We start from the raw sequence: 27,914 nt of genomic DNA on the forward strand, positions 1-27,914 counted from the left end.
AGGCTTTCCACTCAAAATTCCCTTCGTACCGGGCTATGTCTGACTGGGTGGCGTTGGCCTAGCGTTGCAATTGGAAGAGTAATTATTGCCGAGGATCACCCCGAGAGAGCTTTCATCTCAAACGCATCATCAGAAATGCAATGTCACATTCAATGTCTGATTGGGCCGATATCAGCCGAGCCCGATGGCGCGCCTAACAACATTTGGCCCCTAAAACATCCATTCCACGACGATGCAACGTCGGTATCCGGGCGTAGTTGAAGTTTGGAGCACATGGAGCTCACGCACACGCACAGTACGACACTTGGTACGATGTGACGACGATAGCGATACAGGAAGGCGAGCATTCCGATTGCATTCCTGCACCATTGCTTTGTCAAAATCGTCGCAATCGGTACGTTAGGTGTCGTATCACGTTGATGGTCTGGCTCTACCGTTTCCAATGGGAACCGAATAGGGTTCATTGGTGCACCGGGACAAGCCATACGGCGTAGAGTCAGGTGCACGTCGAAATGTAGGAGAATAGTTAATGGTGTGAAGCGAGTCCTTTCTGAATCGTGAAGTGCAGCATCTGCAGTTCGGATAACTGTCCCGATCTTTGATTTCGGAAATGATATTCTCGTTTGCAATCAATCCCGGTGGATTCGTTGCACTACAGGTTCTGCTATCCATCGGGGGATTGCTTGCTAAATCCCAAAACATTTTCGCAAAATTTGTCCCGCAAAAAGGATTCATCATTATGTGCAATAAATGTTGTAGCCAATATTTCCCAAAAGTAAAAGATTCCACTAACGAAACTAAAAAGAAGTTAATGCTCGAGCAAAGCACCGGATTCCTCACCATTTTTATCGAATTTTCTTTTAACAAACGCATGAAACGATGTTTCATAAATGCATTATCCTGGATTTATCGTTCCCTCTGATCAATCCGACCTTTCGCCAAGCTCTCTTCAGCGACACACAACGTGCTGGCGGCGTCCAGTGTAGCGACAAGAAAGTAGGGACGCCCCGTGAAGCGAGAAAAGGAAATGTTGATTTTCCAATGCCGGAGCCCTAGCACTGCACGAGCCAATCGGATGTGCAAACATTGTTGGACGAAGGAGCAAATTGCATTATTATGCTAGCCGAGAAGCACACGCTCGCTACAGACAAAAGCAAAAACTTCTTTCCGCCCTGGCACCAGACACACACACGCATGCACACGCGCCAATCAGCGTCACAAAGCAGCCAATATTGTAGTAGAACAGTCCGGGTTCCCATTTCGGAGCCAATCCAATCAAAGTCCCGCTCTCGCTTGTGCAGCACCGCAATCACTCGCCACGCCATGCATCCACCACCCGCCCGCCAGTCCGAGCCCAGACTGAAAGATAAGGTAGAAGAATGCATGCTTATGCGTCAGCATTATGTTTCAAGAGATCAGAACCACCACGTTACAGTCACATGAATTATCTGCTCTGGATGCCGAACGAACGAACCAAACGCGCAACATATTTCCTCCGATTCCTACCGGCATAAATTAATGTCGGATTCATCGGATGCATCGCGGCGGGGGATGGAGCATTAATTTCCATTTTATGTGCACTCTCCCACCCTTCTGACTGGCACCACACCAAGTCCGTTACGGTTAACGAACTCCTACCAAAAGCGACGATTGTGTTTGAAGCACATCCAGCAAAGGGGTTTAGGCACTTCTGAACTATAAATTGAAATCGAAAAATCCGTTCGACCTAACGGCACGACGAAAGCGATAGCGTAGCCCAACCATGCCATGTGGGCATGCCCACACGGCAAACGGAACCTCACTCGCTAGAACGCTTGGGTTCGATTCCGAATAGAACGATCTGGCATCCGGAGAGCCGCTCCGGATCCGTAAAGGTGAAAGAAGAAAGGTGAAAGTGAATATATTATCGAACGTAAGGTATCACTCACCGGGCGCCCACGAGCAGATTGTTGGTGTTGGGATCGCGCAGCACCAGCTTGAAGTAGTCGCTCGTCGATTCGTTCCCCTGGAACCTCAGGTACTCCTTATCCGCTGTGAACGAAAAACGAAGAGAGAGAGAGAAAAAAGATAGAAATTAATAACGACAGACGACGGCGACGGTAAAAACAGAAGGGATAGAACACACGTCAGCTCTGCACTGTACATTGAGTTCGATTTTTCATTTCATACGGAACCACGTTAACAGCATTTCGTGTCCTCCTAACCACCTCTCCGGATGCTTGTTCGGCTTTAGAGAAGGGAGATGCATCCTGCATGACCGGAACCTTAAAGCACAGACCCCTCTTTAAAGCGCAGGCTATGTGCCAGCACATAAACACATAACAGCCTCATTCAACCGATTATGATCAAAAGAGCAGCAAACATCAAAGCGAAACGCGGACCAAAAAGCGATTGCGACCGTTCATTCAACACAACACATTCTTTCGACGACGCTCTTGGCATGCGTTCTTTAGGTAGTGGTGGTGGTTGGTGCGCGAATCGGATTGGCCTTCAAAATGACGGTGCATCCGTCTTCCGTGTCCCAATACATTCCAAACACGAGATTGCGGGCCATTTTGGCGGGCCTTGGAAAAGGGAAACAAAGGAAGGCAGAAGCGATTGCACAAACGGTCTTCTGGCAAAGGTGGTAAACGATCGGTAATTTATCAGGGGTGTAGTATACTGTTAGTCTTTCTGTTAGTGCTTTCTCACACTCCTTTACTTTTTAGTAGTCTCTCTCTCTCGGAGGTCAGAGGTTCCTGGCTGTTGCCCAAGAGTATGCAAACAACCGGCAGACGAGGTGCTCAACGTACACGTTGATGATGACTTTGCTGGAACGAAGGAACGTACTGAACCGAGCCAAACCATCGGTCCGTGTCAAGGATGTTAAAGAATGGTACCTAAAATACTACCACAGGTAGATAGAGGTGTGCCAAGTTCAGCTGTAGCAGCATAACAAACACAAGCCTGTTCTTTTTTGGCAGAAAACCTATCTTGATTTTCCATTCCTTTTTTGTAGGAACTTCGAGATAACTGCTTCTTCCAATGCGAAGCGATTACAACACTCAAATGTTGATTTCCCACATTTTTCCATCTTAAATATAAATTATTTTAAATATAAAGAAAGGAGACGGAGTATTAGAGCAACAGATAAACTTCTATCATTTGCAATAGTTTAAAAGTTTTTTTTCTCCATATTTTATAGCAGTTTTCTGAACCGCCTTCATCGACCAACGCCTATCGCTATCACCAAACAGGAGAAGCACAAAATCTGGCCAACAAGATACTTAAACTCTATCAGAAGCCTCTCCAAAAAAAAAAGCAAAATATTCGATAGAGCGCACAGCAACTGGAGCGAAACGATCGATTCCCGTGCCAGGATCAAGGGTTTCCACTTGAACCTTGCCCGTTGAGCTCCCGGTCGGCACATTCCACAAACACACACACACATACACTGGACGATTGGGGGTTATGGGCACCGCACCGGAAAGGATTTCATTTTTCGCCTTATTTAATGCTTTAATCGTTTTCGGTTCTCGATTGCCTTCGATGAAACGGCCAGGGAACGGCCCCTGCCACGCCTTCCCTCTAGCTGCTGTTGCTGCTGCTGCTGCTCATCCCCCTTAATGCCACTTTGTACATGCTGCTACTACTTGTGAGTTTATCGAATTTGAAGCGTTCACACTTTCGATAAGTACTTTCTCCGGTGGAAGCGCTTTTGTCCATTGCCGTTTCATTGCGTTTGCACACCAGTTCAGTCCGTGCCGGCGGTCGTGCGTGATGCTTATCGCAACCGATATCGTGATACGGAGTTACAGCAGGAGAGTTAGAGTGCAACGAAAACATGGATCAAACGCAACCGAGCCAGTCAAACAAAGTATCTTTGTTTCAACTAATTGCTATCCGTCCTGTACGCGTTTTCTATGTTACCATTTTGTGGAAATGAATGAATCACACATTTCCAATCCATTACCGGCACGACGCACATCCATTTCAATCCATCCAGGTTGTATAAACAGGGTTGATGGAGTGCAGCATCGATTGCTACGATGCTGCCAAAAGAACTCTCTCTCTCTCTCTCTCTGATCATTTCTTCCCTTCATATTTTGACCGTTTCGAAGCAACTCCTGCAGCAACCTTGAAGGCATCCCTTGTTAGGTGCCTCACAACCGTCACAGAAAGATGATACCGGCATGTTCGTTAGGTCGCTCCAATGTATCATAGATAACCGAGAAAGGGTGCGAGAGTGAGAATGCTGGCTGGGTCCACAGCCACAGTATGTGTCTCCGTCCCCGAGCGCTGCGCATATATCGTACCAAGACAATCCTAGTAGGCTGGGAACTTGCTGCTGCTGCTGCTGCTGCTCCAATCTGACCGGGCCCCGTTGCTGCACGCTATCTGCCTTGATTTATGCGTAAGAGCATGAATAATTGAAAACCGGGTGCCCTAAATTAATGATATCGAAACCTGAACAGTCATGTTTGGTACCGGTAAATCAACCGGGAGGCATGATGGAGTGGCAAGCATTACGGCAAGATCAGCGCACATTCCATCTCTGGACTCTGGAGCTGGCGCGAAGGGGTAGCATTGGATTTTATAATCATATCAGAGGGGTTGACATTTGAGAACCCAACCGACCGACGGTTCCTATCTTCCCAACATCAGTATCTGCTCTTCAATTAGCCAATCGCACGAAGACATCATTTCCTTAAACCTATTTCACCATTCGCCAAGGTCACGCGCACGTTCTGAGTGGCGGAATTTGAAATTCAAACAAAGCAAACGAAAGCACCTTCAAGGCCACACACACACACGGGAGAGAGAGAGAAAGTCTACGGGCCCCAACCAGGAAGGTGCGCGCCGAGGTGGTGAAAAAAACAGGAAAATCCCCAACCGATTGCCGATGATGATTCATCCCCCGCCATCCGTCCGGTTCGTCGTTCGAATCGTTGACCTCAATTCGTCGCGTCTGGCGGCGGTGGCTGCGGTGTAAATGAACCGTGAAGATGCTGACGTTTTCTAAGCACCGGACCCTACGCACACCGGGGTAACCGCTCGGTTACCGGTGTCGGTGAAATGTTAAAGAATGTTCGCGCGGAAAAGAATCTTCGATCTTCAGACGCAAAGAAGAAGAAGAAGACGGTCTCCCCGGATCCGCCGCACTCACCGCAATGCACTTGAAAGATGCACACCGCGTTCATTGGCCCACGTTGATGTAATTGTCTTTTTTTTTTCTTCTCGTCGTCGGTCGCGTGAGCATGATAAGAAGGGTTGTTGGCGTTCCGTCAACAAAGCCGCGGATACAACAAAAGTTGGCCTCCTATGTCTCTCGGGGGGCGTGTGCGTGGCCATTGTGCTGGGAAGCACATGCGTGTACGCTCTCTTAGTATTTGTGTGTGCGTGCGTTAAGTCGATTGCGCATGCGTAAACCATTCACATGAGCACGGAACCGGCTTACAGTTGCTGGCGCTAGATCAGCAACATGGCGAGCATGCATGCAACCGAAAAACGTTGCTAAAATGCATTTTGTTTTTATTTTAATTTCTCCAATTTCATCATTGATTGTAAATTATACAACATACTACGGGCTTTAAACACATACTTTACGTCTTGATACTAGCAAGCATTGATCATAAAGACAACATTGATAAGATACGATAGATAAGGAAAGTGCGAGAGCCGCCCCATCAACCGGCATGTGCCAACCCTTTCAACCGGCACTGTACATGTGTCACCCCCTTTTATGAACAGCACCACTACAAGCTACTAAGCCACCGGCTAAGCGCGTACGACTACAAGCGCATGTGCTGGGCACCTGCCTGAAGAGGGCCATTCTTCGCCGTCGCTTCGCACAGTCGTTTACGAGCATCCAGCCGCGAAAGATCATGGGAACAGAGGTAAGTCCGAGAGCATGAATCATGCTGAAACGTGTTCGATCCTGTTCGTGGCCGGCCCATCAGTGACGTTGTGCTGAAACCTGATTCTCGAGGCTGCATTTTGCGTCCAGCGAGTGACGTGCGCGAATTACCGTCTGATGCAATCTATTTCATTTTGTCAATTCCATGACGCCACCCCCGATCAGCCCACCAACGAGCCCCTCAAATCGTACAGACGACTATATCGTCCCGGCTGTGCCCCTCCCCCGGACGTGGACCGTGAATCAGCGCCAGGCTGAAGGAGAAGAACCAGTCCCCCCAAAAGAAACGCATCGATTTCAGGCCCCCTACCCGACAAACGAAAGTGATAAGGCAGAGACCGCGAAAGACCGCGAGAGAAATAGAGCGCAAAGAGTGATACGATCAGCTGAGGTGTGATCTACGATTCCCGGATACGGATACACGAACCATGGCCCTCCCCAAGCAGGCGATAGACGTGATGAATGCGACGGGCTGGAAGAGTCGCCGAAAGCTGGCACAATTTATTTATGTCATCTGGACGGAAATATTGCCGCTTTTGCTTCTCCAGATCATTTTGGAGCAATGGTGCACGAAACCGGACAACTTCAAGCGGAACCAACGGTGCCGAGGACCCCCATTCTGAATGCCATTTAGTGACGACGACATCATGGAGAACCTTTGGTGCTCCTTGAACGAAACTATAGATACGAATGGGGTGTTTAGTAAGGAGACGTGATGTTATTAGCCTTTATTTTATGCTTAGCATAAGACACACACACACGTTCGCTGTGTAATTACAGACTGGGACGTTTATCTTAATTTTCAATGTCGAAGACCTTTTCAATAACAATTACAAAGGAGGATAAAAGCTCCTAGATTGAATTGTGAGATACTATCAACATCGCAGATCCTACTATCAGCGAAACTTCATTTGGTTGTTGCCGTTAGCTCAAGGTTCTGCGGAACTACGACTGCCTATCTTATGTAATATTTACACTAAGCACACAGTGAACGTTGGTTGTGGGAGATTGATGTAATCAAGACATTTGATGTAATAAAAGCAATGTAAACCATACACAACATGATGTAATATTCCTAATTGTTATCGTTACGCTTAATCTTATCTGTACCGGGTGCTGAAGACAACCTGGCGCCGGTCTTCGCCGTGCTTGGTTCGGCAATCAAAATAACCCATCAAGAAGAAACCGGTACGGCAGCAGCAGTATCAGGAATTTAAAGGAAACAGGAATCAACGCGATTAGACACGAGGTTAAATTTAGCGCCGGTAATCAATTTAACACTCAATCACTACCTTATTTACCTTTCATAAAATTATATTAAGCTTTTTTCTGTTATTGTTTTGTTTATTTGTATATTTTTCTGATGGAATTGAAAGCATTTCAAATTAGAAAACGCAACGCATGTTTTTATTGATAATCTGCAATCTGCGTGTCTGCAAGAAAATTGAATTCCCGGTAAAGCTGTTGACCATAGGATGCCAGGAATCTTTTGATTTCAATCGGTTGATCTTTTGTTTGTTTTCCTTCTGTGGTATATTTGGACATCGCTTTGGCGGATACTGCATTCCGTAATTGCGTTTAAATATGAAAAAAATATGAAGCATCTGAACAGCTCCTACTCCTATTTATTCACTTGATTCATCCATCAAGTTGCAAGAACCACACAACAAACCATTACAAATCGCTGGTGAACTGTCGAAGTCGTAATAACCTCAGTGATAACGGCTTTATCAATAAAAGGAAGATATGTGACGCAAGGTGGCGTGTGTGAAGCCACTTACATCGGTTCGAGTTCAGAGAAATACTACATCAAGCTTATCCCGATTTCGTGCACCATTTCACCATTTCCATATGCATTGCAGGTGTTTCGGCTCCAGGGGGCAAAACATTACTCGGAATCATTGATAAGGGCAGCGATAGTGGGACAGAATTGTTTTTGAAGTTCCCCGGCGGTTGAAGAATAACACTCTTCCAGGAAAGGACGATCCTTTCACCAGAATCGTCATTCGTCCTTTTCCAGAGACGCACAACAGAGTAGGATGTGGCCGACGTCTGGCCAGTCGGACTCGGGGGCTCTTTCGCGTTCGAATGACGGAGCCGTGGTGGCGTGGTTTGAGGTGAATAAATTTGAATAAAATTAATTAAACTCGAATCATAATCATTACGAAACAATGGGCCCCAAAATTACCCTCATATCTCGAGGGGCTGAGCAAGCGCGGGGGCGCGCGCGCGAAAAGCTCCTGTTAACGGCACTAAGGTTAACAACCCCATCCCACACCGCACCCCACCCTACTACCCGGTGCCCGATGATGGCGCAGGCCCCGGAGACAAATGACAAGTACGCACTGTCGCGCATTATGATGGCCAGCATCATTCTAGTACGGTCTGGCCGGTCTGCCGTCGATGCGCCGTCTGCGCTGTCCTAGCACTCGAATCACCAGAGACGACGATCCAGACAAAGCATCGAAAACGGATGATGATTATGATTATGATGCGGGCCGGGAGGAGGGCCTCACGCCACACGCCTGTGGCCCTTTCTCCTCGTGGCATCAAGCATCTCTATCCATCCATCCACGATTGCTGCATTCCTGGTAACTGCTCGTCCCTTCTAAGCCTTTTGGCAGGTCCCTTGGGAGGAACGCGGCTCGGCAGACTCGAGTGAAAGAGTGAAAGTACGTGAGGTGAGAGGAGCGGGAACGGAAATAAAACTGATGATTATGCTCCGACAGTGCTGACAGCTCCGGCCGGGGGACCATCATCCGATCCGGTTCGCACGCGCGCGAGCGCCTCGGTCGTTCCCTCGTTCGTTACTAATGGTCGGGATGATCATCCTTTCCGGACCAACAACCGACCGCCCATCCCGCCCATTCCACCCCCTTTCCGAATCGAATGCTGCCGGTGCATCGCTGACAGAACCCCGGACACACACACACACGTACGCGCGTACGAGAGGAATGGCCGCGGTGGCCGCAGGGATTTAACGATTTAAAATATTCAACGCGCCTCTGAGCCAGTGCACGAGGAGGATGGCTTTAGTGTAGCGGAGATACCCCCTTCCCCCCCCCCCCTCCCCCCCAGGGAAAAGTCCCCGACTATGAAGCCAACGATAAGCTTTGCTCATTGGCAGAAAGGATTAAGCTAAGCTCGAAGCCCTCACGCCCCGCGAAGTAGTGGCGTTATCCTGTCCAGTCCATTTTGTTCAATCCAAGTAGCCAGATCCAATTGCTGGCTCTGTGGGCAAAGAGTGTGTGTGTGCCGCCTGCTGCGATGCCGATGCGTAGCAACAATGGTTCGCTCTCTACATACTCTCACTCTCTCTCTCTCTCTCTCTCTCTCTCACCGAATCAATTCGATTCAGATACCCGGGTGCTGAGGGATGTACGAATTAGGACCTCGCCACCCCAAAAGGGGTGCATGGCTAATGGCACAAAGTGTGTGCGTGTATGTGTGTGTGTGTGTGTGTGTGTGTGTGTGTGTGTGTGTGTGTGTGAGCAAGAGACTGAAACATCTGTATACGCGCTATGTTTGCTTAAAAATAATAAAACATCTCCTCCGCCAGGCCAGGGACAATGCGATAGACAAACAGAGATGGGCGCAAACGCGCGAGAAAGAGAACGAGAGTATGTGTGTGTGAGTGTGTCCTTGTTCACGAGAGGGACACGAGCGAAAGGTTATTGTCCGCTTCTCGGAGGGTGAATGGCCGCAAAATAATGTCTTCCCCCTTTGCCCGCTCTGGGTCCTCTCCCTTTTGTTGTCGCTTTTGTGCGGAACCGAAGGCTAGAGGAAGAGATTCGGACTGAAATGCACACCCTCTTCCACCGGTTCCTTCGACGACGACTTTACGGAGTAATTGATTGCACACGCAGCCGAGGGGACTATTGTGATACATTTATGAGCATGTCATGTTTACAGTAGTTTGCACATTTGTCACATTGATTTTTGTTTTTTTTTACCGGGCCGGCTGGTTATCAGCCTCCGGTCCCCTTGGGACAGCGCGAGGATTGTATTTGAGATTGAACCGTCAAGTTGTTTTAAGTGGCAACCCTTGTTTCCGAAAGAACTCGATCGGTGTCCTATAGCCCTCAAATTGTCAAAAATACTCGTTAAGTGAGGAAAACTAAAATCCAATTCGAAAACAGCATCGAAGAAAGTTTTCCAAAATCTTTATAAATCGATTCCATTGAACGCATTCAAGTCTCTCCTTAAAGGGCTGAGTCGTCGTCGGCCATTCCCTCCCAGCTTTCTGGAATCACAAGAAACTCTAGCTCAGCATTCGGTTTTAACAAAAAAAAAAAAAATACCGGAAACGTTATCCCTCATGTCATAACGAATTGTTTAAGCCATAGGTATCCTGATGCCACACAAAAATAAATGCAATATCTGGCCGAAAGCAATCTGCTTTAAATCCGAAAAACCTAACGAATCAGAAAGCCAGAATACAATGCCGGAGCACAAACCACAAACGCTCGTTGCTACCCCCCTCCCCGCCCACTCCACGCCACTTCTCCCTTTAGTGCCATTTCCGTGGGGCCGATTAATCTCGCGAGACAATTTAAAATCCTTCCATTATCTTTTAGAACTCACTCAATCGTATCGGATCGGCGGGGGATGGGCGGGAGACAACGGGAGATGGTAGCGGTTGTTCCACCGTTCGGTGTGAAATCCCACCGGACGAGAGGCCAGCTTGGCAGCGGTCGCAGAGCAACGCTGCCAGGACGGCCACCGTGCAGCTGTTGTATCCGCCATTAGTGGTGGCTTTAAACCATTCGATGTTTTCGGCCCTCGGAGAACTCGCCCCAGGATGCTCTCCGCAAAGGATTATCTATCAACCGGAAATGGAACTACACACACACACACACAGGCCAGGGGCAAGCCAGCAAGCAGTTGGTGTGTTGGCGCGTTGAAGTTCTCTCCGTAGTGCGGCGCAGCAAGAACTTTATCGAGACTCCATAAAACTCGAACGGTTAGTACAGTTGCGCAATTGAATGTGGTGGTGGTGGCAAGAGTGGAAGGGGTGGTAACCGTGAACCGACCATCTGGCGAACTGGAGAAGTCCTGCTTCGTTGAGGGTGTACCCGCTGCTCTCTGGAGTCGCTACCGGGAGTAGTACTAACGTTTACTTCTCGTTTTCGGTTTCAAACATTTCATTCCAAAAACCTACTACGACGAGACACCGACGACGAACCCGGCGTGGCCACTTGTTAGAAGACCTCATCTTTTTGCTCTCTTTCTGATTCTTTCTCTCTCTTTCTCTCTCGCTCTGTCCTGTTCGGTCTCTTTTTATTTGAGGCTGGACGAACGCTGAAGCGCAATTGTACGAAATTACATTAATTACCCCTATACATCCTCCAGACCAATCAGGAGTTGCAACCCAGGAGGGCTCGGAGCAATGCGGAGTGTTGTTTGCTGTTGGAGGAGTGCGACAGACGGCTGCAACTCGTTCTCATCCCTCAGGCTAGCTTTCGACCCCGCCGCATCAGCAAAGCAATGGTTTCGAGGGTTTTATAATGTCCTTTCCCCGCCACTGGTAGCCATTTTCTCATTCGATTTAACCGACAGAACGCGACCAACAGCTAGCCGGGAAGAAGCCATTCCAAGCATTTGGCTACCGGATGAGATCGACTAGGTTTGATTGATAGCCACTACTGGACTTACGGAATCGTAAATGTGAGGCGATGCAAACGAAAGCTACAGCTTCTGTATCTGCATCATCGGAGGAGGATGCAGCATTGGCCCGGCAATCGGCAATACATGAAAGCCAGCCAACCACAAACTGGCGGCTGCTACTTCGTACCGCTCTACTCTTCCTCGATCTATGACCTACTTCGTCATCGTGTCCGGTACACTCACCGGGGTCCGGTCCGGTTTGGTCTGCCAATGTTCAATTGAATTGTTGCATAATTTCATTTCCATCTCTGGAAACCTCTGGACAGTGAAATGCAATTTTAGTGCTTTATTGGTTTCGGGCTGCCATCTCGGAGCACGCGTGTGTATGTGTGCGAGATTATCGAGCGAGAGATAAAGCGGAGGGCGGCTCTTGGGCGTGATCGGATCGATGCATCAGCAACAGCCGGACACAAACCCTCCTCCTGTGCCTGTCTGCTAACCTGGCTACACATAACACGAGAATGGCATCGAGGGCAGCAATGCAATTAGGGAAAAGCCTCAAAGAAAAACATCATCCGATGGATGGTCGATGGTCGATTGGTTGGTTGGTCCAATGGCGTCGAGGAATCGAGCAATCCGTGCGTGCGTGCGTGCTCTCGGTTTGGATGTCGCTTGCTTCTCTCGTAGCAACGCGTAACTATGGTTGGAATCGATTCAGAGCCTGGGCGTCCTCGTAGTAGTTCCTCGAATGCATCTAGAATCTAGTCGCAGGTTGCTTTGCGAGAATTAATGTTCAACTCAGCGATGCTTCCTGCATCGAACGATGTGTGTTTGACAATCGGTTGGTAGTCGATGCGTTACCACCGCAGCTCATTGAGTTATGCTGCTGTGATTTGTCTTTCCGTAAACCCCGTACAATGCGCTTGGCTTGACACTTTTGGCCTCTATTCGAAGGACAAACTATTTTAAGTCTACAACATCTACTGGAACGAGAAAGAGTTAATACCAATAAATCTTCAAACGACTTTTCTCATTCACAAACTACTCCTCGGAGACATTCCGCTTTTACCACTTACCGCACGGCCGAACAATGCTTTTAGACAACCGCCAGCTAATAGCAGCACACTGGTTCCTCCGAACCTCCCGCCACTTCTGGCCCGGGCAACTTCTAACCACCGATGAACGATGATGAGAATGACGACGTTGATGGGTTTATTTGATTACCGAGACCGTTTTTATGCCAGAATCGTTAACCATTTCGCTTTTCCGGCGAGCTAACATTCGAGTCTCGATCACTCGAATCATCGGTGGATCGATGCTTCCGGAGCCCCGGGTACGCGCCATCACCAGTAAACCGTATCAACTCGCGAGCAACTCGACAGCAGTTTGTTCATTTTACGCATGAAAACTATTTCGTCGCTTCAAAGGCCTTTCGTCGGGGGGACGGGCCATGAAGACATCCGCCATCCGGGGTAGTCTGTGCTGTCTGTGATCTCTCTTCCGTCGTGTCGCCAGCCCTATGCTCGGAAGCTAATTTAATCAGTTCTCATACCACGAGCAAGAGGCCAGCTCGCGCAAAGTCACTTCATCATACGTACGCGAACCTCCGGGAAGGAAATGGGATATTTGAGCGCAATTTTCCGAAGAAATGAACCTTTGTTCCGGTGAAATGATACATCGCGTACCGGCATCAGACGCGCGTGTGTGTGTGTGTGTGTGACGCGCAAAAGCGTGGTAGCGAACTCGCGACGTACATCGTGCGTCTATGTCGAGCCAAAATTAATGCCTGTAATTACGCAAAATTACCACAAGTAATTAACATCGCCCCGGTTTCGAATACCGTGCGCACACCAGCGCTGTAGGCGCCATAGTTGGTTCGGGGGGGGGGGGGAAGGTGGAAAACAAACAAAAAACCCCCTTCTTCCTCCCCCGGACAGGTAGGTTGGCACTCACTATTTGCGTGAAATATTGATCCGTGGCTTAGCGGCGGCAGGTGGCCGGTGTCATCGTCACAGGATATTGGGAACGCGCCCACACGCGCCCACCTTGGCATTAGCGAAAGGTTGTTGTATCGCGACGGAAATTGGGTAAAATTAGGGCAACGGAGCAGAATATCTCGAGAATATCTAATAATATCAGGCTCCCGCTCTCGCTCCGTCTTTTGAGGAGAGGTCGTTGTCATCATTGGCAATTTACGACGTATCCGTTGGAGCTGGAGATGAACCGATCCGTTCTGTTAGGTATTTTGCGTAGCAGAAAGGTCAGCATGAACGACCAGGTAAGTGGTGCACTCGTGGTGGCGGCAAATCGTTAAAACACGTTTTAACAAGGAATTGCATCATGGAAGGCATTGGAAAGAGAAGCCAAGTTCATGACCGAGTGGGCTTAGCGTAAGCCTAGCCACGATACACCCTTATCGGACAACCCCGTGGCCGACGGCCTACTTTTCTCGTGTCGTATCTATTCTTTCTTCGATTGTATCTGCCCCTCTGATGCCATCAGGCGATCAGGCGTTGACTATTGATAAGCAATTTCGTTTGATTCATAATGGCATCTTATAAACTGCATTCTTTGTACCAGAACTGTAATGACTCAGATCGTGAATGTCTGGCTGGGGTCGAAATTGCGCAGCTAAACAACCCAAACAAAAGCATGGAGGTATGTGCGGTAGCTGCTTTGGACGACGTCATCAAAGAAACACCTCAAAGTGTCGCGCTTATCAGCAGCAGCAGCAGCAGCAGCTTATCGAATGTACGGTCAGTGCGTAACAGTAACAGTCTATAATTAGTTATGGCGTAACATTGCCAAACGATTAGCAAATCGAACCTCTGGCAGGTCAAAAGTAAATTTTTAATATTTTGCATCTCAAATCGGAATCGTTTGCTCTTTTATTGAAGCTAATTGATATCACATAGGCCGTCAAGAAACGAAATAAAACATCTTAGTTATGATACAAGGGTTCATATTCCTCGACAATGTTTCTTAACACCATTACACCCAAAGTACTTTAAACAAAATGATATTGTGATAATTAATCGAGAAAATAGATAACCCTATCACCAGATTCCAAATTCCAAATGCTTGGCAGATTTCCCATTGTTTTATACTAAAATAGGACATCCGAATGAGCACCGCGAGTGGTGAAGGAGTTCTAGCGAAACGTAGCATTACTTCTGCTTAGCTACTAAAACACCTCTCGGCCACTGTGGTGATGCCACTCGACGGTGCCCTCATCGCCAAGCGCTGCTAGTAAAATACACAAGCAAGCATAATCATAAATTATGCTATTATGCGAGTGAACATCTTACTTTAAGCCGGCGGAAGGCCGGCCGGGGATCCGGGAAAAAGGCCCAGGACCCAGAGCCCTAGCCGACCACTTCAAACAACAACTGCTCAGCATCTTCCCCCCAGCCGCATGCCAGTGTGATCGTCGTGATTGTCCAATAAAACATTTGGCCGCAACAGTGCCTTCGTCTTCGCTGCTGCTGCTGCTGTTGCCATCCGTATGCGTCAGTTCCGGCGTTCCCAAACCACTACTCCTGCCCGAGATTATGCGAAAAGGGATAACGGGGACCTCGTCCACACCACCGTAAGTCGACGCCTTTCTGCGTCGCATACACACACACACTCCGAGCGCGGCTTTTGTGTCGCAATAAACAAACACTACACACGAACGCTCTTTCTCTCTCTCCCCTTCACTGTCTTTCTCGCTTTCCCTGTATACTACTTTCTCTAGCTTCACTAGCGCTACACAAATCGCATGAATAATTTGAGGAAAAGTTTATGTGCGATCTCTGCTCGGCTCACGATGGCGACAGGATTGTGTCCCGGTTTCGCGTGGCTAGGGACTACCAGTACCAGTTTATCGTCCTGTTGTTCCACCGCTCGATTCCACTGTGGCTCAGGTCTCTGGCCCGCGTGTCTGGCCTGCCTAAGGGCATCAGAGTAGACCAGCAGCGCCAACCAGCAGACCAGACCGGGCCCCCCGAGTTCGTTCGTGTGGAAACTTGTGCAGATGGTTTTGCGTTTTGCGTCTCGTCCTCTCCAAAACGCTCTACTCAGACCGACCGACCGACCGACTTGCTTTTTATGCGAAGCGCGCATATGATCCCGACGAGTGGAGAAGATGACGACAAATCGTTTAAGAATCTGCCTACAAACTGACTGACTGGTGGGCATGCGAGGACGTGCGTGGCGTGTGGGTAAGAGTCCGGAAAATGTGGATGTGGAAAGGATAAAAAGAAAGGTTTTTGACAGCAACAGCAGCACCACCATCACCACCAACACTACCATTGCAATAGGCCTATATGTGAGCGATGTCAAGGGGATGAGGTTCGCCGGCATAAGGACTATGCTGTGCGCATGCGTGCCCTATCACTCGCCGGATACCAGTCTGCCATATTTAATGGCCGAAAGCCTACCTCGCGTTGGGCGAAACAAGCGGTACATCATGCACGATTTCGGAGATCTCATCGAGCCATTTGTATTCAAACAAATTAGAGCTGGTTATCATACAATTGCCCAAAAATTTAAACATTCAAGTACTATTTATTTGGAATACAATGAATGTATGATTGTCCTCAAGAATGGCCTGAGAAAAATTTGCAATGAACGATTGTAAATATTATAACTTGTTATATTGAAATCAATTATTTCACAACAACTAATCCACTGCAATGGATGACATGCCGATATGACAACAGCTCTAGGAAAAGCTAAAACTAAACCGATTTCCAACGGCAGATGTTCAGATTTAATGCTTTAGCAGGTAATCCATGCTTAATCCTTCTTTAACGAATCCATAACCAACGTATAAATCCATAATCCGAAGAGTATACAAGCGAAACACCGATGCTGCCTTTATTTTGATCAATGCATACCCTTTATGCAATTATGCTTAAGCGATCAGTCAATGATAATTGAATTCAACCCTCACAACGCAATGATGCTGGAGTGGAACTGAGAAATAGTGCAAGATACACAACAAAAGCACATCCCCATGAAAATCCTCATCGATTACCATGAACATTTTGGACGAATTTTATCGATCAACTGCACAGATTATTACACCTTCGCTATGGAAAATCCCTCTTCAAGAGTTCAAAAAGAGCTCAAAAAGAACTGAAAACAACAACATTCTCGTGGTTACAAAGACGCCACAACAAACACCAAACATGCAAGGCAATCATGCGACACGGGGTTCATTATTCCTTTCGAACACCCCTTACAAAACCGCTCGCTTCCTCCCTAGTCCATCCATTTACACCTCCATCAGCATTCAGCCGAAGCCACAGAAGCACCCCCAGCCATCACCGCCTTGCATGAGTTCCGAAACGAAGGAATTATATCGAATCCGATGCGACATACGACGCTTGACTGCCTGAAACATCACGCACAATCTCGAGTTCCACATCCTCGAGTATGCGCCAGAATTTGTTTTTTATCCCCCTCGTTCTCCTTCTGCCGTGTCCCATGGCCCTCCCGGGGGTGGGAGAATAACAAAGAAAAACGCTATTCTATTCCGGGGGTTCCGGGGGAAGAAAAAATCTAATCAATCATGCCCCATTCGGTCGCTCGGTTTGGCGTGACGTGATTTTGGAAATGTTGCAAACCATCAACCGCCGACCCCTGCCCACCCGTCCGGTCTTAAAACTTTCTCGAAACATTATTCAAAGCATCGAACTCCAGGCTCCACTTTTGTCGAATTTCGTCGTCCGCATTCGCATTCGCAATCGAATTAAAATAACAATCGCACCACCCGCGATCCGAGTTGGCCTTGAAACGCCAGGAGGAAGCCCCAAACTATGTGCCATTTTTGTGTCGGTCGGAACTGAAAGCCGCGCGCGATTCGATGATTCGTGCATCGTGCTGGTGACTTCCGGGACCGTGGGGGGGGGAGAAGAGGGCCAGCTATTTACCGAACGCGAATCCTTCCGGCCAGAAAGAAGGAAACGGGCAACAAAGGAATGGAGAAGGTGAAGGAAGAAGTGGGAAAAACTTTCATCGACTTTCACAAGCACGAACGATTCGACTTGGAAGGAATGTCCCCTCCCAGGGGGTAGTGGGGTGGTGGAGAGTGTTCCCATGCAATCCCGTTTTCGTGTTTTCCTCAATATTCCCTACCACGTCCACCCCTGCCCCTTCCAGCTACGTTCGTGTGCATAAACATCATTCTCATGATAATGGAACATTTTGCCGTTGGCCATTCTTTGTCGGCAAAACGAATGAACCAAACGAACGCACGAGTGAACGAACGAACGAACGAATAAGAAGCCATTGTCGAATGTCGAATCGAGTTTTTCCGCCGCTGGCCATCGTCTACTCCCACACTCTACTAGTTCCTCTCCGCTAGCCAACAGTAAAGCAAAAGGACGATAGAACGAGGATTCCTACTCGCCACTATGCAGCGCACCTGACACAACATTCGAATTTGGGGAAGTTTTTCAAACATCCCCCAACATGGCGGCAGGGTGGGATTTAGAGTGTTCATTAACATTGAGCAAAAGGTTGAATAAATAAATAACAATTCTCGGGCGCACAGAGGTTATACCAAGCACACACCAAGTCACGTCAGATCAAGTTGCCTGTGCAGTTGTAAGAGTGTGCAGTTGGTCTCTGCCGGGAAAACCGACCGACGTGAAACCGACCGTTTTGGCTGTCAGTTTCGGATGCAACGCAAACGCAATACCACCACTAACACATCCACAAACCCAGGGAGAGTCCATTTGATTGACAGTGAAATGCCAAAACCTTCAGCACCAGACCGCCGCTCGGTGCAACTGAGTACTGAGTTGAGCTAACGCCGAAGAACAAAGAACTTATGATTCATGCTGGATAACTAGCATCCGCCTAGCGCTATGGGTGGAAATCCTTTGCTGACCCTCGAACACTGCTGCTGCCTTTGCTAATGCTTTGGTTCCTTTGGCGTAGAGCAAAGAGACTCCAAAATACAAGCTAATGACCGCCTTGGGGAGAAGGTTGTACACTGCAGTTCCGGATGAATTCGATCTTCCAAACCAAACCAACGCTGAAAACTGAAACTTCAGCAAGTGAGCCAGTGGAGTGACCTCGTACTTCCGAAACCACGACCATTGAGCACCAGAGCCTTTCCTCAACGCCTCTATTTCTTGCTCTTTGTCGGGGAATTTAAAAATAACAAAAAAAACCCTGAAATTCATCCAATACCACAGCGCCATTCTTGGTTGCTGCTACTTGATAGGCAGATACTTCCGGAGTTCGTTAATATCCCGTGCGCCACACGCAGCCATCCAGACCATGCACGCAAATGGCGAAGATGATAAACGAGAGTACATGGAATGTAACGACGCAAAGGAGCAAACGGAGAAGAAACACGAAGGACACTTGTGTATATTTGTTTTTTTGCATGTTATCGCTGGCAGGCCGATCCGGTCTGGCCAGCATTCCAAACAACGGTCGTTGGTTCCAGAGCAACAGCAAAAAAAAAGCTGCTGCCACGGAAATGGAAACACAAAAACGAGACATTCTGACATCCGGAGAAATTGCAAAACCCACACTCGGCGGCGGAGACCGAGCTCGATGGTTACGGGCGAAGGGAAGCGAGTGCTCTCTGTTTAGGAGAGATTGGGATCGGCCCACGGCAGACCAGGAGCACCCTGAACCACCAAATCCATTATCAAGATAAATGAACAACACGGGCAAAATCTCTGCGGAACCTCCGTGCGCCTGTGACTAATGGAAGGACATGGTGCGACGCGACGCACACCCGGCGAGAGAGGTCGGGAAGCACTTGCAGCAGCGCCACGAAGGATGCGCCGGGCTTTAAAACCAAAAATCCTACCGCCTAAAAAAGAAAAAAGAGAAGGTAAAAACAAAATGTTACCGTCCGCTCCCCCACCGTTCGGTTGTGTTTGTGCTCCGTCCGATGTTATTGATACTAATTCACTTTCCACTCACTCTCTTCCTTTCTGAAAAAGGGAACGGTTGGAAGCGGCTTGCGGCATCATGATATACATACACAGAGTAGTAGCCTTGTGGAAAACACACGCGCGGCCACCGGGATATTGGAACAGACTTACGGCGTAATGAGGAATCATTTATCTTCGCTAATTGGACTGGACTGGTGGGATGGTTCGGTTCTGCACTTACCTACAGAGAGAGAGAAACGAGCCAACGAGAAAAGAGAAAAGGAAAATTTAAAAATAATGATTAAATTCAATATCGGAAACCTTCGATCGAAGGCCCATCTACGAAGCCCATCTACATAGCAACACACACCAACACACCAATTCCGCTCTTAAATTCTACATCCCATCACAGGGCTCACTTCCCGAAACACATTAACCAATCGGTGTCCTACGCAATGGAGAGTGTCTTCGCCGCCGGAACGTGGATTTACGCACATCAATCGTATTCGTACGCTAATATGCCATCAAACGCCTACGGTTGTCGTCGTCGTCGTCCTCGTAAAATGATTCGTGGAGTCCCATGGAGTGAAATGGAAATTCAATGAATACATTCCTTTTGATATGGTACCGCCACACATCGCACAGCAGGAGGCGACGGCAACGGCACTTAGATGGATTAGTAGCGGATCAAAAGTTCGCAAACTGTCGCAACGAGAGGATGCGAACCGCGCACGGTGATGCTACTACTACTGTCCGTCCAACGGTTCACCAGATATCACATTTCGCGTGTGGTGTCCTCGTCCTTACCAGTGTCTCTCTTCCTTGTCATCCTTCCCCCCGAAACTCAACACTTTGATTGCGAATGACGAGGAACTGATGGCTAGGCGTGCAAATGGAATCGAGTGGCAAAAAGTTAATTCGCGTCCATCGGCCACAACCACAGCGCGAGAGAGCCTCGACGGCTGCAAGACAGCAGGGAAATATATTTGTGTGTTTCCTCCTGCACCCCTCCTAGCACGTCCCATAAAGTGCTACTATTTCAGCTTTTCTATTTTTTTTTTTTTGGTTTCTTTCCTGCCAGGTCTGCCGGAACTGCCGCAGCATCAGTGGCTTGAGCTTGAGAGTGATGCTGAGCTGAAAAGCGAACGCGAACACGAACACGATGAAGCCATTTCGCTGGGCATTTGAGATGAAAAAGCCTTATCGTCACCGTGAGTGATGCGCGCCTTACATTTCTTTTTTTTCTTCATCATTGTTCCATCCTGTTGGCGCTGCTTCAAGCTTCACTTTATTCAATCGTCAGTCGTTATCCTGCGACGGAGGGAGGCGCCCTCCTTTGGGGAGGAGTGCTGCACTAACACAAAAACAGAAATGTCTCATTTCCTGTGTCAGGACGATCGAGCGACGATGAACTAGACGGCGATTAGAGAACGTAGCTAGACGGTTTTTGGTCTTTCTTTCGTTCCAACTCCATAACTCCATGAGCGAAGAAAGAGCGCCAGATAAGCTTTCTTATCCGCTAATGATCATTTGATTGTGCATTTCATTTCGTTCTCACAACCCGGCAATGATGGTTTGCGAAGATATTCAACCAAACAGTGCTTTTACTGTAAGTACAGTTTCGAACACCCAGCCTTTCCAAACAACATACTCACTACAGGGCGGACGTTTTGCGCTTTTATTAAAGCGGGAAGCGGATGGCATTTACTCCTGCGTGGGGGCAGTATCGAACCCTTCACGAAATGCTAACTGACCAGAACGGAGGTTCTTGGCCGTCAATTGCCGACACGCGAACACTTACGAAGCGGAGGAAAATGAGGTAGCACCCGGTACCGTCCCGGGAATTATTGACATTGCCGATTGATTGGCTTCCATTGGCTTACGGCGTTCGGTGGCGGCAGAAGCCACACCATCCTTGGCACCCCTAGCGCCAGACAACAAAAACACACACACACAGAAATACATTCCCACAACAGTCGAACAACGGTGCAGTTGAGTCTCAGCCCAGATGACGTCCACCATGCACCCCACGAATCGGTTGTCGTGTGTCGCACCCTCCGGGAAGCATTTATTTGAGTGACATTATCGATGGTGAGCGATCTGAAGCGAGTGAGTGAGTAAGGGGAAGCCACTGATCCTTGCCGGCCGCCACTGATGATGATGCTGATGTTTGCTGATATGCTTAAGCACCGTTCGATACGTTCCAACAGCGTGTACACACACACACATTCGTCACGCGGTACCATTGTTGTGACGAATTATGAACGGGCTCTTTGGCCAACCAATATGTCATCTATAGGGGCAGGGGGCCTCACCAATCGAGGGCCAATCGAGGGCCTATCGAGGGGTTGCACTGCCTTCAAGGCAAGTGCCGTGTAAACACTTGGACAGCACTACAGATCTCGCATATCAGGATTCACATTTTTTCCCAGCTTGGTCAGTCGAATGCTAAAAGCTGACGAGCTAAACATATAACGATTATACTTGAGACAATTTACACGAGGGATGTAGTGCGAATGAGTCACTCGTACGCCTTATGAACGCTCTTCCGCTGTTTGTTTAATCGAGAAAGCATTCAAATTAAACATTTTTATTAGTGAAATGTCTTTAAAAAAATTTACTGGAGCATGATAAGCCAAGATTATTTTACGATGGTTCTTCATAAAGCCTGCGTCCGGACGAAGCGCCTCTCGAAAGTGTCGTTTGCAATTTGTAACACTCAAACACCATGACATGCCGCACCATAAAACGCACACCAGACGAAGGCGAAAAAGGACGATCGATCGACCACCGTGTCCCACATAGCCTCAACGTCAGCCAAAAAGTGAAATTATTAAAGCAACAGCCAGCCAGCGGACCAAATACCAACGGACCTTCTACTACCTGCCAAAGGTAGTACCCACCCACACATGCCGGCACAATCGAGCTCGCGCTACGCTGCCATTTTGTCGACCGAGGCCAATTGTTAGTTAAATGAAAAAATTGATTAAATTTGCATCAACCCGAAGGACCGGGTCGCGGACGACTCGCGAACGTAGTTACACACACACACACACACACACAAAGTGAATTGTTCATCAGAACACGAACCCACCCCTGAAGCCCAATTGTGTGCCGGCTTTTGTTTGGAAAATGTCCCCATAAAAGAGGGCAACAGAAAGAAAATTATCGCTTGAGCAAAAAAAAAACCCTTCATGCTTTTTTCACTTCGCGCCCGAGGACACTCCCAGGCGTGCACCGAGCTGCAACACGCTATTGCCATTTGGGTGCACATTGTTGCCGAGGCAAGGAGAAGCCCGAGAATAAAATGCATTATTGGTGGCTTTTTATTAGCCGCAGGACATAAGCCCCTCGTGGCGCACTGGCGATGGCCTCGGGCGGGACAGTTCTTTTGGGCAAGAGAAATTGGTTGGCATGGAAAAGACAGAACATGAATGATTTCCACGTAGTTTTGTAACATTTTTCATTGTGTTTTAATAGACCATAGCTTATTGTATTGGAGTGTGAGAGAAACAATATTCATACCACGCACGATACAATTGGGATCACAGTAATCAAGTCTAATTGAAATATTTCAAAGCGTTGTTTTGCAACGTAGCTCGTGATATCATTTGGTTTGATTCGTGAATATGATTTTTAAAACGGTTTTTAAAAGCATTTTTAAGAACCCTTCAAAATTAACCGGACAGTCAATACAATGAAAATTACAATTTCATGTGTACGATGAAATAAAGCTGATAAAAATGGATTTTCTTCGAAGTTAACTTCCGTTTACAGTTCAGAACAGTCAAAACAAAATTTCATTAATATGATGACAATCGAAAAGGATAATAAACCATTTCTAAAATGCAATCTTTTACTGAAGATCAGTACCATGAAACAGAAATTCATTACATGTAATGTACTTTTTATTATAAATAACTTTTTAACGACTGTTATAATTAATATAACTTTTGGAGTAGTGATTTTGGCCACTAAGAAGCACTTTCTTAAATTTGTGAAGCAAATATACGCTCCATTATGTAGAATTTAGATTCATGCTATTCTGTCCACATAGCTTCAACAGAAATTTAGAACACTAAGAAAAAAAGTTCTTCAAATACAACCATTGCTTTTAAAATTTGCTAATTCCTCATTTCAATACGAGCAAGCGCTTCTCCAGAAATGGCGAATTCAAAAGACCTTGAAATGGGAAAAATATTTCTGTAACACACCGCAAAGCCTCACTTTCAATTTAACTATTCACATTTCTTTATCCTACCGTTCCACGCGTTTCTGTTGAACAAGAGCATAATCCAAAGCACTGCTCTCTACGCCTTAAATAACATAGTTCAGTGCTATTAACTGAATGTTTGTTCACTTGCCCCAATAAAACCGCTGCCCATGAAGCACGAGTTTTTAATGATTTCCTACTCCACATTAATGACGGCGACGAAGAGCGCTCAACGCAGGACGCAGGACACAAGCCTAACACGCGGGACGGTGGGGCCTCACCCATTTCCCAACACACACAACCGGTAAAGGTATTAGATACCCTCTCCTACTGACGCCCGGTGGCTTGACGATTTGGTGTACAATTTTTCATTTCCGCCACTGTGCCTCGACTGACTGGCTGACTGGCTGGCTGGCTGGCTGTCAGCCGGAAGGACGAGTTAATACACTCTTGGTCTTCCGCCGCTTGGTTTGTTGAAAAATTAAAAAACATATTCCCGCTCGCTTCTACCGCGCGCTCGCTCGCTCGGGCTCGCTATTCAAATACTGACAGATGCGTTCGCCTCGGAAAGCGGGTTGCTGGGTTTTTGATGAATTCTTCCGTCAGACCGGGAAGTGAAAATGGTTTCGCTTCGTTCACTGGTTGCATCACCAACCCGTTCATCCCTTAATGGTGGTGGTGGCGGTGATGGTGATGGTGGTGGAGGTTGGGGTTGTTCCCTTTCTTCGTCCTGGCATCCCAAACCCATGCTACCATTGTGTGCGCGAGCGTCCGTGGCGTCAGTGGCGTCTCCTCCTTCGACTTCGACCATTCATCCCAGATGCTGACTTAGCACTTGGCACTGAGTTGGCACTTCTTCTTCCTTTTCTTCTTTTTTGTTGCTTTTCTGTTGCTCTAGATTCTCGCCTTTCACGCCTGTCATCTAGCATCCGCCCCTAGCCGAGGGAGGGAGTGCCCCACCGTTCCTGTCTGGATTCTCCCGGATTCGCAGGACCAACCATTTCATTTCGTGTCGATCCGTCGGTCCGCTCGTCCACCTCTCACTCTCACCGCAAGAAGGATTACCACCCGTGGCACGCACGCCTGCCACACCCAGACTCCCTGCACTTCTCCGCCAACGGTGACCAAACCGAAACCGAAGAAAGGCAAACATGGCGCTCGAGTGCACTCGCAGCACTCGAAAGTCGAAACGTCTGGATCAAGTGGAGCAAAAACCACCAACCGACCGACCGACCGACCGACCGACGACACAAGTGAGCATTTGAAGAGGATTTTTCCGCCAAAAATGTTCGAGCCATCGAACCCCACCAGACACCTCCACCACCGGCTACACTGCCCCACTGTGCTCGAGGGATCTCGGCATCGATCCGCGTGATATGGCATGCCATCGCTGCCTGACAGCCGGAACACGATGAGCGAATGATGCGATGGCCATGCTTTGTGGCGCCACAGCTACGGCACTCGTGCCTTTGTCTGGTGGTGCCCGTGTGGTCAACTAGTCAGCAACCCCAAAGCAACCGCCAAGCGAGCGCACGGAGCTATTATCCTGGAAAGACCGGAGCTCCCGAAACCGAGAGCGAAGAGCGAGGTGCGAAGCGGATTGTGGATTTCTTTGCCAAACACTTCCGAACCGGTTCCGTCAACAGAACGGAACGGTCGCAACGGTCCGTCTCCGCGTTTCTCGTCGAACTGCGGTTCTCCCGGGGTCCGGGTTTGCCTTTAAATTCGGCGACAAACATGGCGAAGAACGATGATACCGGGGGCTAAACGGGGATGACGCGGTTGACCGGTTGGCGCCATCGGCCTTCCTCCTCTCCGGTGTCCAGCACCAAAAAAAAATGTTGCTGAGGCGAACCAACACACAATGGCCGTTTGCTGGTGCTTGATAATATTTCACGTTGTTTCCGATTGTACTGCCCGCCCCTCCACCGCTCGGCGCACAGAACCACACACTTTTGCTGTTGCTGCTGCTGCTGCCGGTGTTGGCGGCGCTACTGCTACAACACCTTATTACTTATTGAGAAGCTGGCAAGCGAGGACGTGGCCTAGAGGAAGGGCGTGGTGGTGGGTGTGAGTTTGGGATAAAAAATTCCATGCATAAATTTTCATTCTTAATCAACCGTGTCCGGAAGGATACAAAAGTTAAGCCACAGGCGACAGCGACAGCGGCTCAGGCAGTAAAGTGACGTAAGGTCGTCGCCCACCACCTTGCGATGGTGCTGATGCTGTGCGCGGACTCCCTTTTTCTAGTCAAACCGACCGAGCGTGGGCAGACACAGTGAGCTTCCTGATTCTTATCTAACTGTCAAATTATGCTTCCGGTAGCGACGGAACAGAAGCGGCGATGGTAGCGAGCGAGCGAGCGACGTTCTCGGACTCATTAGCCACGTTCAGGGACCAACCACGAGAATGGACTGACCGAGTCTAGTCCGGAGGAGCGCGTGTCACCACGCGGAAGGTAAAGTTTAATACCACGCAGCGACCGAACGGGAAATGGAGATTTCGGAACAAAACCAAAAAAAAAAACAGAAAAGTACGCCATGCGAAACAGTGTGAAACATAATGATTGATTTGCATAAATTTAATTTTGGATAAAACAGCGGACATGAGAAGTAGGCAGGACCGTGTCATGTTAATCCTCGAGCAGCAGGGTTTCAACGAGTTTTCAACGAGCGGTTGTAAACGGCACTGTGCTAGATCGATTTCGGGTCGATAAAAGGGATTTTAATTAAGTTTTTGGACGAAAGAAGTTTCCCAAAAACTTTACTCAAACATTCTCGCAAATGCCTTGTTGAAGCATGATGCGAAAAAGTTTCAGAAGTTCTGCTAGATCCCTTTAAGATACCAATGTAGTCCAGTGTTATTCACATATATTAGTGAAATATATCAACTTTATATAATTTTACTATGGGAAAACTAAAAAGAATCATTCAAAAGCCCTTGCTATCTATGTTTTATGATGACTGAACAAATCTGGATTCCCTTCGAAGCTACTTTTGATTAACCATTTGATAGCAAACTACGCAACTAAACGAAAAATTCTCCCAATCCAGACAAATATTCGCTACAACAACACCTCATATTGATCTGCAAATTGAACCACACACTTTACGTCGAATGATGCGATGCGAAAATAATTAACAAACGTTATAACAAGGCGTTTGCTAATCGATTTCCATCACTTCCACCGAACGTTCGCCATATTCCCTCGCTAACTAAGTGTTTATTGCGCCCTGCACTTGAACACGGCAACTGCCCGCTCTCTTCTCCTTTTTTTCTTTTATTAATCTTCAGCTCATCATTAGGAAAATTAGTTGATCATTACTGTGCAGCACCGGTGGCTACAGTGAAACCCCCGCCAAGATCGTGTCCGCCGCACGTTTTTTCGCCGCCCGTTCGCCAAAATTTAAATCGTTTCCCGCACCGCACCTCCATTTCCCACCCGCCCTTTCCAAGCGATAAGCGAAGCGAAGCGTGGTCGAAACCTCGGGAAACTCGAATGCAGCATCTTCGTACGACCGCGGGGCGCAGCGTGCAAGTGATTTACTTTGCCGGTCAACCATGACATCTTAACAGTCATTAGAGTCAGCGGAAGCAGCAGAAGACGAAGTAGGCGGCGAAGCGAACGAACGAGGAGGGAAGAGGCACAAATTTCATTTCCATCAAGAAGCATAAGTAAGTGGGCGCGCGCCCTAGCGCAGGCGAGAAGTTGAGTAGGACAAGTGAGAGGACGCCATTTGCGTGCCAGATTCGCCCCCCGGGGGGGGTGGGTGGTGGTCCTCATGCTCCTAATTCGGTCACCGTTTTTTGGGGTGGTGGTGTTGGGCTGCTACTGCTTCGAACTGGTCTGGTCGACTCCCAGAGTTGGGGCGCTCGAAGTTAATTTTCCTAACAACTTTTCAACAATCTCAACCGAAACCCTCCGGCAGTGCCCAGAAGACGGTGGCCCTACTACCACGTTGAGCCTCGATCAACGCCTCGATGAGACGGCCCACGGTGGTCAACGGCCGGTTCAAGACAAGGCACGTACGACGGACACGCTGATTCGACATTCGGCTTCCTTGGGAGTCTTGGAGGTCTCAAGAGGACTACGGACTAGGGCGGCTATAGCGCCAGCATGAGCCAGAGCTCGAGTGTTTCTTTCCGCTCTTTCAGCGGCCACTGTCGCTCCCCCCTCGTTAATGTATGCTCGGCGGCACCGTTGCGCGACTGATAAGTGGTGCCCTGCCCTTCCTCCGGAACACTTCGTTCGGAATCGTATTTTTTCAGCGAAAGGGACACATCGCTTCGCCACGGTCCTCTGCTTATCGGT

The 27,914-nt window shown here is 48.2% G+C and overlaps 1 protein-coding gene across 5 annotated transcripts in view; it reads right to left on the minus strand.

Moving 5' to 3' along the window:
• The window catches only part of LOC125950778 (semaphorin-1A), a 140,491-nt gene that overhangs the window by 41,075 nt on the left and 71,502 nt on the right, over positions 1-27,914 (minus strand). For all 5 annotated transcript variants that reach the window (XM_049679060.1, XM_049679061.1, XM_049679056.1 and 2 more), the window contains one exon: positions 1,929-2,031. In XM_049679060.1, coding sequence (XP_049535017.1) covers positions 1,929-2,031 — 103 coding nt within the window. The remainder of the gene's footprint in view (positions 1-1,928; positions 2,032-27,914) is intronic.

Source organism: Anopheles darlingi, chromosome 2 (genome assembly GCF_943734745.1).
Source record: "Anopheles darlingi chromosome 2, idAnoDarlMG_H_01, whole genome shotgun sequence".
In the NCBI taxonomy this organism is placed as follows: Eukaryota; Metazoa; Arthropoda; class Insecta; order Diptera; family Culicidae; genus Anopheles; species Anopheles darlingi.